This window comes from Hydra vulgaris, chromosome 15 (genome assembly GCF_038396675.1).
Source record: "Hydra vulgaris chromosome 15, alternate assembly HydraT2T_AEP".
NCBI lineage: Eukaryota > Metazoa > Cnidaria > Hydrozoa > Anthoathecata > Hydridae > Hydra > Hydra vulgaris.
The window spans coordinates 38,329,365-38,342,450 of record NC_088934.1 but is presented as its reverse complement, the minus strand read 5'-3'; the positions used below and the strand labels follow the sequence as shown (position 1 = coordinate 38,342,450).

At 26.8% G+C, this 13,086-nt stretch overlaps 1 protein-coding gene across 4 annotated transcripts in view; it reads right to left on the bottom strand.

The window, feature by feature from the left end:
* Nucleotides 1-5,660: 5,660 nt before the first annotated feature.
* The window catches only part of LOC100208547 (kinesin-like protein KIF15), a 91,579-nt gene continuing 84,153 nt past the window's right edge, over nt 5,661-13,086 (bottom strand). For 2 of the 4 annotated variants that reach the window (XM_065819170.1, XM_065819172.1), the window contains 8 exons: nt 11,507-11,763; nt 11,116-11,203; nt 8,693-8,730; nt 7,157-7,228; nt 6,816-6,909; nt 6,212-6,343; nt 6,033-6,131; nt 5,661-5,816 (listed from right to left, as the gene is read on the bottom strand). In XM_065819170.1, coding sequence (XP_065675242.1) covers nt 6,072-6,131; nt 6,212-6,343; nt 6,816-6,909; nt 7,157-7,228; nt 8,693-8,730; nt 11,116-11,203; nt 11,507-11,763 — 741 coding nt within the window. In that variant the 3' untranslated portion in view covers nt 5,661-5,816; nt 6,033-6,071. Of the gene's footprint in view, nt 5,817-5,917; nt 6,132-6,211; nt 6,344-6,815; nt 6,910-7,156; nt 7,229-8,692; nt 8,731-11,115; nt 11,204-11,506; nt 11,764-13,086 lie in introns of those variants that run through there. The other 2 variants (XM_065819169.1, XM_065819171.1) reach the window with 1 other exon arrangement.

The following is a 13,086-nucleotide window of genomic DNA, read 5'->3' as shown; positions in this document are numbered from 1 at the left end:
TGTAGCTAGCGACACATGCTATAAAATTGCGACACATGCTATTGAAATGATTAAAGTTCAATTATTCCCATAATTATAATAGACACAACACTAAAAGTCGAATTTTTAAAAAATCTTAAAGACATTAAGAAAAAATAAGATAAGAAAAAAAATATTGCTTGAATATCGCTATAAAGCTAGCTAGTCTTTCGCTCGTCGCTCATTTCCCACCGGGGTGTATTTTTAATTTTCAATTTTTAAATTTATTTTATATTCTTTTTTTTTTCAATCAATAAAAAGGCTAAAAGGGCATAACTTATGTGATGAACAAAACTTAAATTTAAAAAGTAAAGAGCATAACTGAAGCATTATTAAGCTATTCTTAGGATTGTTCCTCAGTAAAACAAGCATTAAAATACAAGAAAGACGCCGCTCATTTTTTTTAATTAGGAGCATGGCCTATGGCCTATTTAAGGTGTATAATTTAAGTAGGCCAATCTATACTTTAAGTATGTTAAAAGTGTATACTTTATGCTATAATGTTTAAAGTGTATACTTTAAGCAGGCCATTGGAGTTGGTGAGAATAGCGAGAGTGAAGTGGTTTTAAATGGCAGTGACGAATTTGGAATTAAACACTTTTTCATTTTAATAGATAAGTTGAAAATGGGCTTGAAAGAAAGACTTTCTGCTTATGAGACTTATGCATAGGATAAGTTAGGTATTCTAACTAGTTTTCCCACCATGACCATTCGTGTCATTGTTGCTGCTGTCCAATCCTTGTGTACTATTTATCCTTCAGACTTAAATACACAATTTCATATGAAACTGTCCAGGTTTACAAGTGCATGGTAAATGAAAAGAATATACCAGTACTAGAATTCTAGTTTTGAATTTTTAAATTTAATTTTTATTAAAAATTTTTTTTATTTTTTGCCCCGAAATGGAAATCTAGAATTTCAAACATTCGAATGTTTTAAAGCAGTTCGTAGGAATAAATTAAAAAATATTTTTTACGAACCCTTTCCATTACTAATTGTAGTGCATGGAGAGTATTTTCAAAATTTGCAAGAGTTAAGAATAATCTCCATCCCTCAACGTCAAATAGTCATTTAAATGGTTTTTTTTTTAATAAAAATTGAATCAACTCTGTTGCAAAATATAAATTTTGAAAACGTCGCAATTAACATTGCCAATGTAACAGCAAGGAAAATTCTCAAAAAAGTAATTTATTTTTTGCTGCCCCAAAATGCTAGATCCATCCAGCATTTTTTGTGATTTAACTGTTTATAAAATATAGTGATATTACTGTTTATAAAATAAAGTGTAAATAGTTTTTTCACAGTTTAAGTAAAGTTTGTTTGCTCTAAATCAAAGGGTAATGTTTTTCAGGTTAATATTCATTGTTGCATACATCAATCTAAATTGTTATGATTGTAAAACAAAGTTGTATATTTGGCATACATTAGAAATGTATCCTTAATATAGATAGCACCTTTATTATATATCAATGCTATGCAGATATGCATAGCATTGATATATAATAAAAACAATTAGCTATTTTAATGTTAAAGTTATTGTTGACAGTAATATAAAAATTTCGAAGGAGATTCTGAGTTCGTGGAAATTAAATATGCAATTTTTTAAAACAAATTTGTATGATGGCTAACTGCTATTGAACATTTATTGTTGTAAATGGCATTTAAATATTTTGTCTTATCCTCTGTTTATTACCGTTTTATCATCGCAATTATGTTTTGAAATATTGATTTAACAATTGTCAACCAAAGTTTTCTTCTTGTTTGCATTATTAAAGCATTTTAATAAATATTTCATCAAACAATATTGAATATGGAAAAGATCTAAAACTACCAGAAACGATAAATGACGTAACTTTTATAGAAAAGGTTATAAATACGGAACTTTTAAAGAAAAGTACAGCATTTATATAAATATTTATATTTAAATTAATTTTATTTAAGTCTAACCAATTTCGTCCAATTAACTTTGAGTTTATTGAAAAAATAAGCATTTTGTTAAATTGATAAGGGCTCCAATAATATGACGAAATTTAAAAGTCAGGTACAGGGAATTTTTGGACATGGGCGAATTTGCATCTTCCCAAGTTTCTGATATACATATTACGTCAAAAAGATAGTTTAAAGAATAATAAAAGTGTTTAAATGATTCAAAATTTTTGTTCATTGACCGTATATTTATACTTAAAATGTTTAAATTTTTGTTAAGTTTTTCTCTCTTAAATTCTTCAGGTTTATAATATTCATTATTTAATCAGTTAATATTCATTTTAGTCAAAAAATTATAATCATTTTTGTTATATTTCAAAATTTTAAAAATAGATGATATTAATTTTGTTAAATTAGATTCATTGTTATGCATTGTATTATATATATTTATTGTTAAAATAATCCTTAATAAAAAACTTAATTTAGTATTTAATAAAACTATTAAAACGTAAATAAATAAATTACTTGCTTTCAACACCCTCGTTCTCATTTTTCATTTCTCTTTTCACTTATCGATTATAGATGACTTTCGCGTATTTTCCGTTACCATGATGTATTTTCCTTGGACAAAAAACTCTTTACGAATTCGCATTGTTTCATTGCTATAGTCTTCGATATTAAATATATTCTTTCCCTTAGTTTATGAGCGTTAGATAAGATGTTTTCCTTGTCCTGCCAGTTTAATATTTTGCAGACAATAGTTCTAGACTAGCCATTAAATTTACCGACGCCGATATACTCTATCTATAACAACTGGATCCGCGATATCAAGGTCTTCTTTAAGTTCTTCTTTGATTCCGACAATTCTTAGATTGTTACGTCAGTTTCGATCCTCAAGATCGACTGTTTTTCTTTTATTTTCATTTGAATTGTTGCTTAACTTTCCGTGGAATGATTGAATACCCACAATAGTTTCTTTAATTTATGCCATTTTACTATCAACCTTGCTTTTGTTTCCATTTGATCACCAACAAAAGTAAGCCCAAATTTTATTTCTTCAATGTCTTTGGTTAAGTTATCAACTTTTTCCAGAACACTGAGCAAACTTTCCTTAAAACATTTCTAAATTGTATCTCCTTATAATGACATGAGCTCTCTAAGCATTCCCATCGTAATTACGTTATCGTTATCCATTTTTTATGTTTTTTAATATTGATTTATATGTTTATAGATATATAACATATATGTATAAATTCATATATATATATATATATATATATATATATATATATATATATATATATATATAAATATTTTAAGATGAATATATATAAAATTTATTTTTTAACTTTTTTACTTCTTCAACACATCTGCTCTGCTCAAAGCGCGTAGTTATTATTGTAATATATTATTTATAATCAATATCTTATATAATTTTATCAAGAGACAGCATCTTGTGATTTCTTTTCATGTCATCGTTTTTTTTTTTCTGCGTCAACTGTTCGTGGCTATTTCCCGATTATTACAAATTTTTTTAATATAAGCAACTAAATTACTTAAATTCTACTAACTTTTTTAAATTCTCAGTAATTTTAAAGCCTTTAAAGTAATTTTAAAGTCTCTGGTTTTATATCAGTTTTTTGAATGTTTATTTCTTTTTTTTGTGAAGATCTCTATATGATTCGTTTTGCGGAAAACTGATTCCCGCAGTTTAAGAAGACACAAGAAGGAAAACAATTGCAACTCATTCAGCAGCAATTTAGCATCTTATCTAACACATCTATTTTTCTTATCTTAAGTTAATTGCGCAATAGATAAAAGATTTTTGCGTAGTATTTTTCCGCATTCATTTTACTTGCTCCTTGTTGTGTTTTGATTACACTCTCGACACTTCAGGATATTCTGATTTTTTACACTTCTGATATTCTTAACTTTAGTCCGGTGACTTAAGTTAAAATATGTCATTAATGAGAAAAATGTCATCATAGGTTTTGTGACGACTCATACAAGACATGCTACTTAAGTGATACGATTTTATAACAAGGGGGGAGAGAGGGAAGGTCAAAAACGGTCGAAAATTGCGCAACGTAATTTATGGACGACCCCTTGATGCGCATGTTAACACAAGTATGACGTATCACATTATATGTTTGTCCTTTACGACTTTAAATATAAGTTTATAATATATAAATATAAGTTCCATCTTTTTCTAATTTGTCCAAAACCATAGTTAAACTTTTTTCACATTTTTCAAATGAAGTAAACTAAGGGTTCCACATCTTACAACTGGTTTCTTTAAATCGTAACGCAATGTAAAAACTGGCTGGCTTCATCCTCATAAAAAATGTCAGGGTGCAGCTAAACATTTTTGAAAAATGTTTGGCTTTTAATGCCCGTTAAATTACTTTTTTTTTGTCTTCTTTTTCTTTGCCTAATAAAATTTTTCTGAATGGTGGAAGACATGTAGTACTAGAATGGAAGACATGTAAGACCTTATTATGACGGGGCATGCTAAAAATCCTGCGTCCGTCCCTGGGCGTCACCTTGATAAAAGATTTGAGTCTGATGTTTCTTCAGCCTCAAATCATATACGCTTTATTTTAATGAGTAAAACATTTTTAAGGTACAAAAAATAAATACTTGAAAAAAATTACATTGTTACTTGTCTCATTTATTTAATTTCTTTGTGTTATGTAAAATAAAAGAGGTTATTACTCTCGAGTTTTACGTCATTTTAGTGCAAGTGTGTTAAGTATTAGTGTCTCCAATTATAAAATAGTCTAACCTCTCGATACTTCAATAGTTTTAAAAATTACTAGAGCACATTATGTTTTACTTTTTAGTTTCTAACAATATTCTCTACCAAGCAACGTAGATTTTAAAAAAGGCACTTTACTGATGAGTATAAATATACATAAGGTGACGGAAAAACTATCAATATGAATAAAGCTTTTGGGATTTCTATTATCTATATTTAGACCACTAGTATTTCTAGTTTATATTATGATTTAAACAATGCGTGTACTGAATTAGACTACTTTTATTTACAGATGGTACAATTTATTTTATGCTCATAATGATTAACATTTTGTTTAAACCAGTAAACAAAGAACTTTCGAATCTTACTAAATGGAATAATGCAATAAATTATTACTAAATCTAATCAGAACATTATAAACTTTTTTCAATTGTTTTCTTAATTGAGATGATTGAACTTCCGAAACATTGTAATTCCAATCGAGACAATTTTTCGTCCATAATCTTTGTATTTACGTAATTAAAATTACACATATACTGCATGACGCAGCACAAATAAAAATTAAAAAATTCTTTTATAAATAAAAACAAAAGCATGCAATCATATTAAATGTAATCCGTCTTACACATTACCACGCAGTACTTACTTGTCAAACATATAAATATTTTATATCTTTTAATACCTATGTTCAAAATAATTAAAAAATCTCTTAAGATATTTAGCGCCCAATTCAAAATAAATCAGAACAGACTTAACTAGATTTCGAAATAACAGTTACATTCAGCCTAAAGTTCATTTTGCGGTTACTTAACTTTCATTTGTCATTTGCCGGAAGTAATTTGATAACCGCACCCAATAATTTTTTATAGAACTCAACCCGAACCAACACTCAAGTAGTTTGAGGGTTTGAACCCTAAGGATAATGAAATTATTGGCTTTAATTTAAAACAATCGTGTATACATGGCATAATTCTTTTCTGATTCTAAGGGTTGTAATAAGAAAAATACATATACAATACTATTCGATATTTATAATCAATAAACAGCATAAACCTTTGTTTATTTTAAAATTCCAATGTTCAACTTAATACAGTATCAACCAAATCGTTCAAGCCTATAAAATGTATTAATCAATTCGTTTATTGATTTAATTTTATTATATTTTATATTAAATCGTTTATTGATTTAATTGATCTATAATTTAACAACTGAATGTTTATTTAGATCAACTGAGATATTATTTCATCCAGATCTTGCCAAAATAAAATTTATTGAACTGAAATATTAGTTTCTTCATTTCATCTTATATCTTATCAAAATCAAAACTTACTGTAAAGTCATTTTATTTAAATGGAGCCAAAAAAGTTCTTTATTTAAGTTCATAACGCTGTTTCCAAGAAATTAATTCCTGCCGAAGATAATCGTTATCCTATTTAAAAAAAAAATAAAAATAAATGAAAAGCATTTTGTTAATGAACAACAACTTATGTAATTTAAAAAACATTCCACCTCTTTGAGGTCTTTAATCTCATTCTTCAGATCCATTAAAACTTTAATTCTCTGAGAATGATTGTGGTGACCCGCTAACTTCGCATTTTCAACTTTAACCGCGTCATTTTCCTTCTGCAGTAATTCGATTTCCTATGAAGTATGAAATCATGTCAACTAAATGAAAATGTGTAAGTATAAATTTGGAGAAGAGTCTTATGAATCATATATGTAATATTAAATAAAATACTACGAAGTTTCGGCACTTTCAAACAACTAATGCCCCAGGCAACTGACCATTAAACTAACTTGGATCTTATGTAAAATTATATTTTAAAATGTTTTTAGATAAAATGACAACAGTTAGTTATAACGTAAATACAAATAACTATTAAATATTAACACAAATTATTTCTCAAAACTATGATAAGATGAACTGATAAAGCATAACCTAAATTGATTCATGAAATAAAGTTCTTGTATATGTCAAAATTATTCTTCTATTGAGGTCTAACATAATTAATTTTAAAAATATTTATATATCATTTTAATAATCCCTATACTGCTGCGATTATACCTATATGTTGTGATCATACCTCCCTTTAGTGCTGTGATAGTATCATACCTTTGCAATACGCTTCTTTTCCTCCTCAATGATTTCAAGTTTCGACTGATAAGCTATTTTCTCATTAAAATATTTTTCCTCTAAACTTTTAGTCCTAAATTTTAAAGAAAAAACAAAAACAAAAACAAAGTTGCCTCATTCAGAAAATCATATAAAAAACATATATAATAAATAATTTAATAGTGAATATCCAATATTAGAAAAAAAACAATAACAAATAATAATAGAAGTGAATAATACTATTCATTTACTAAAATAAGAATTACTGCGAATCTTATTCAGTATGTTATCATTAACTTTAAGACTAATAAAGTATTTTAGGTAATAAGAAATCATTGTACTTTTCAAGTTCCTCAAGAACAGCATCAAGGTCTTCTTGTATGTTAAACATATTCATCTTGTATTCAGCCAATCTATAATACAAAGTTTACATTAGGTTTTTCAATCTTTTTTTAATACTTTAAACAACATTAAGCTTCCATACCAAGCAGTTCAATGTTGGAATGCAAAGCAACAGCGAACAATTTTTTAAAAATACTCTTGAAAAAAAAACATTCCTAAATGATCCTTTTTTTATTTTATTTTTATCTTCTCCTATTCTTGCTTGATTTTAAACTATATTTGTTAGTTTGTATTTTTACCTTGTAAACATATTTACGGAGGATGATTAATAAAATTATAATATATAACTCAAAAGGAAAAAAAAAAAAAAAAAAAGAACAAAAGAAAAGAACAAAAACCAAAAATTAAAAATATAATTAAATTTTTTAAAAACAAAGTTAATTACACCGATTATTTAAATCGAAGTATTTTGAATCATCCATGAATTTTTTTGCTTTTCTCCACAAGTAAGCTTCTACTCAAGTAAGACTGAACTCAAACTATATTCTGAACTCATAAAAGGATTCAATATCTACTTTTTAGCTAGTGTTTTTTTAAAGTAGAACAGATATTTTACAGATAGACTTACAACTTAAAATTTGCCCTGCCAAATAATACTAGAAGTTTGTGTGTGCTGCTATAAATAGGGTAGAGCAGGGCTAGTTAAGCATAGGAGCAAGTTGGGCAATTAAAATATCCTAAAAACTACTCATTGCACGACAAAATATATAATTGATAAAAATTAAGGAATTAGAATGGTAACACAATGTGAATCAATTGTATATATATTTAGAATTAATAATTTTTAAATTGGCTTTAAAGTGTAAAAACATAATTGTATAAAGTAATTATTTTTATATTTTATAACACTTTTTTACTTTATTTAATTCTTTGTCTTACTTTAAAAGGTCATTAAAAAATATAAAATAAAAATTTATAAGTTATAGACCCGCTTACTGTTAACGATAGTTTTATTGATGATCTAAGTTCCACATAATGCATATTTTTTAATTCGTTGCTCGCTCAACTTGCCCCATAAACAGTTGCCTAACTTACAATGTGTTGGCAGGTTTAGCAACTTGGTAAACTTTAAGCAATTTCTTCAAATACAAATCAAAAAATATACTGTTTTCTTAACCAATTTTTAGCAGGTTAAATTTTTCTAATAGAAAAAAATTATGTAAATCAGACTCACTATTCATGAGATCTGTTGAATTTAGTAAAAGTTCCCCTCTACCCTAATTCAAATTAAAGGAAGTGTGCAAAATGTTAAAAAACAACTTTAAAAAGATGCAAGAAATTATTGCTATTGACCAGTTGATGACAAAAACTTTTGAAAAATAACAAATAATAAGAATATAAAAGTATTACATACAATAATAATAATAATAATAGCAATTAGAGGATATATACCAATGAGAATCTAAGAAATAAACGATGATACAAAAAATGCACTAAAAACTATCAATCAATTGCATCACAAAATGTCTACTTACTCATTAGATATAGCATGTTTTTCATTGATGGCTTGATCCTATCAAATTATAAAAATTTAAATTGAGCGGATTCTATTCCTTGATTATTATTGTTATTACAATTTTTATTAAATATATATACATATACACACATGCACATGTTGTTATATCTTATATATTGAATTTATTTTTAAAATACAAAAAGCTAAGGGATTGTCCATAAATTATTTCACACAATTTTTGGACTCTCTCCCCCTTTCTAGTAACAAATCATCACGTTTTACTGACCCCTCCCCCAAAATTATGCAACAAATTTATATCCCTTCTTTCTCCTAACCAAAAAATTTTTTTTGTGGTTTTTAATACAATAATACTTTTAATTTTTTACCTGCTTTAAATTATCTCATGAATTCTTTTTAATACATATATATTTTAATTATTATTTATTATAAAATTATATTTATTATAAAATTAATTATTATTATTTAATATTACTTTAAAAGTATAAACAAATAATCAAACCCACAAAAAATATTATAAGTAGGTCAAAATTTTCAGATTTTTAAAATTGCGTAGAGCCGTGGATGTGTAAACTTGTATATTTTAAGGCGTGGCGATCAAAGGTACAGGTTCAACTCACTCCTAAGCAAACAAAATCTTATATATTGATGTTTTATTTTTAAGTAGTTTTATGTTTTAAAAATTATTGTTGTTTAATTATAACTATATTTATTTATTATTTACATTTTTAAAGTTTCAAAGAACAATAACCTATGAGTACATAAATTGACAGATACAGCTGTAGTTGCAGTGTAGTTTCATCCATCGACTGACTTAAATAAGTATGGGGGAAGTGGAGTGTACATATATTCTTTTTGGCACTCCTATGTTCGATGTAAAGTTGTATAAATTAAGTGACTAAATAAACACATTGGTTTGGGGGAAGTGGAGTGTACATAGTCTTTTTTGCACTACAATAGTTTGATGTAAAGTTGTATAAATTAACAGTGACAAAAATGACAAATAACCACCAAAGATGTTTAGTTTTTGATAAATATATTATTTAAATAACTTCTTTAGCAATAAATTATTCTCGCAGTGCAGGTTATATTAACATAATATTTTTTGGTAATGCTTATTAACTATTATTGTCTAAAGAACTATTATATCGTTATTTTTATTTCATAATTAAATCATACCTCCCCCTCCCACTGTAACAAATTGTTACAAAATTGCAAACACCCTCCACATTGCATAATTTGTGGACAACCCCTAATGTTTTAAAAATAAATGTCAATTTTAATAAATGCCATAAATTTAATAAATGGTCTTATAATACAATTAATCAAAACGCATTCATAGAAAAAATTAGGGTTTACTTCTAAGAAGTATATTTTCAATCTGTACTTTATATATATATATATACATATATATATATATATATATATATATATATATATATATATATATATATATATATATATATATATACTTAAACAATTTAAAAATGTATACTACAAAATAGAGTGCTCAATGTTCTTAAAAGAACAGAGCAATTATAAAGTAGTAGAATATATATATTCTACTAATTTATATATATATAAAGTAGCAGAAAATCACTTCACAAAAATTTTTTTCATTTAACACTGTGTTTCATCAATAAACTCATCAGGTTTTCTGATCAACCTGAACTCCCAACTGGTTGTGAGAAAGTTTTTCTGTATTTTGATGACACAAAAAAAAAATTAAAATGCAAGACCGGATTTTTTTTTTAAATTGATAGACTGCCTGCCCCAACCAAACCTTCAGTCGATGTAGCAGCATTCCCTTGTGAGTCAGGCTATAAGATAGTTGATGTAGCAGCACTCCGTTGCAGGTCAGGCTATTTGTCAGTCGATGTAGCAGCACTCCCTTGCGAGTCAGGCTATAAGATAGTCGATGTAGCAACACTCCGCGCATGATTTACAGTAAAAAAAAAAAAAAAAAAATTAAAAACACTTTATTAAAAAAATAAAAACATTGTTTATATTATTAAAAACATTCAGAATATTTTAAAAACATTCTGGTCAATTAAATTTGCGTTTTTGTGGTTTTTATAAAAAACAATTAATTTGTAATTAAATTAATGGTTTTAACTTTCTGACAACACAGAAATGTTGGACAAAAGTCAAAAGTAATTAAAAGTGACGTATTTGTTGGCAAAAGAATCATTTTTTACCTTCTGTACTCCCAAATGCAGCCATTTATAGAACTCTCTCTCTCTCTCTCTCTCTCTCTCTCTCTCTCTCTCTCTCTCTCTCTCTCTCTCTCTCTCTCTCTCTCTCTCTCTCTATATATATATATATATATATATATATATATATATATATATATATATGATTTTAAAATATTCATTTCATGTACGTGTAAAAATAAAACAAGTAAATGCTGCAAGAAATAATTACCCTTTTGAAAAGTGCCTCTTTTGCAAGTTCTTTTTCCCTCTCCATACATTCTCGGTAAGAACTTATTTCATCTTCTAATAACTTCTCTCTTAAAAAGAATAAAATTAATAATAAAAATTAACAATAAAAATAGTAAGTAAAAATATACCTTATTCAAGTTATTTATTTCATCTAATTTATTTGACCTACCCAATTTATTTAAATTAACTAATTTATTTTATCTTATTCATTTATCCAACTTATCTATCTGATTCATTTAATTATTAAATAAATAAAACTTATTAAATGACAAATATATATATATATATATATATATATATATATATATATATATATATATACACAATAAATAAATATATAATTAAATATAAAAATAAAAAAATATATATACTTTTGTTTTTGGTTCATTTTTTCTTTTTCTAAATCTTCAAGTTCAGTTTCAAGAAATTTAATTTGTCCTTCTAGTGCTTCTTGTCCAGACTGTATGACTTCATATTCCATCAACTGCTTTCTTAATCTTTCTATTTCCTTTAGATCTTCTTGCTTAGAAGCTTCAAGGCTTTCTGATAACATTTCTGTTAAAGTATCAGTATTCACAACTTCGAGAACAGAGGATTTTTTATTATGTGTTTCGTGATCAAGCGCTATCTAAATCAAATTTATTTTAAAATACCTAAAACCATTTCAAAAATTATATACACATATAACTATAATTAGACTTAAATTTAAGAAACAGCAAGTTCAAAATCTACTTAGTCACCAATTTTCTTTCATCTAAACTTAAACAACTATGTCTATGTATTTATATTGAAAATGCAACTCAAAATTTTATAAATATAAAAATCTTTCTGTTCCTTGTTCTTTGTCAGTGTGTCATTGTAATTCACAATAAGATTGATTCATCATTTACAACTGTCATGTGTGCAGCCAGCTACATCATTTACAACTGTCAGCCAGCTAAATCATTTACAACTGTTATGTGTGCAGTTAGTTCATCATTTATAACATAATATATTTTTCAATAAGTTTTATATGTCATAAAACTTATTGAAAAACCTAAATCTAAAAGGGCTATGTCAACCAGATGCTCAAAGGAAACCAGAAGTGCCTTGTAAATGTTTTATGTGTCTAGCTGGCAACAGTCTTCTTCAGATAGGTCTTTAGATTTGATGAAAATACAAAGCCATTGAGAGAGCTCGGAATCCATATGAACATTCAATTTGAACTGAGTCTTTTTGTCAAGAGTGCCTGGTAAAAAAATTTTCTATCACATGTTCTTTAATAATCTGTGAATACAGAGTCCATGACTAAATTACTTTAATAAAAAGATTTACTTGACCATCTCTTGTTCAAATGTGACCAAACTCACCTAAAACATCAGAGGACCAGAAGATATTCTTAAATTAATTTATTGTTGATGAAGCACAAGCTGTTGAGTTTGTTGATGTTGATATGGTAAGTGTGCATGGCTGAGTTGGCTAATACTCTTCATCTTCTACTATCTTTGAACTAGATGTCAATGAATTTCACCTTCTTTTTCCTTAAAGCTATTTGTCATGTGTTCTTCATATCTCCTTTTCACTTTTCTTTTTTTATCCTCTTGTTTTTACATCTACTCCACTTATGCTGCAGAAATAATTATTTTCTATTTGCAAGCAAAGGAATTCCTAATACTGATTGTTCTGTATTTCTGTCATCTTGTCCATAACAAAATCAAACAATTCTTGAAAGTCATCTTTACATATGTTTTCTTTCATTGAGTTGCTTTCTTATTATCATGTTCTTTGCACCTTCAGAGCTAGATAGTTTTGATGCAGTTTTGACAGTTTTCCGAAACATAAGTGACCCACTGTACTGGTATCCTTGTCCAGAACTAAATACAAATAACTGCATCACAAGACATTTGACTACTTTCCAGAAGGGTTTGTCAATCAGTTAAAGGATAAAGCCAGAGCAGTTAAAAAGCATCCG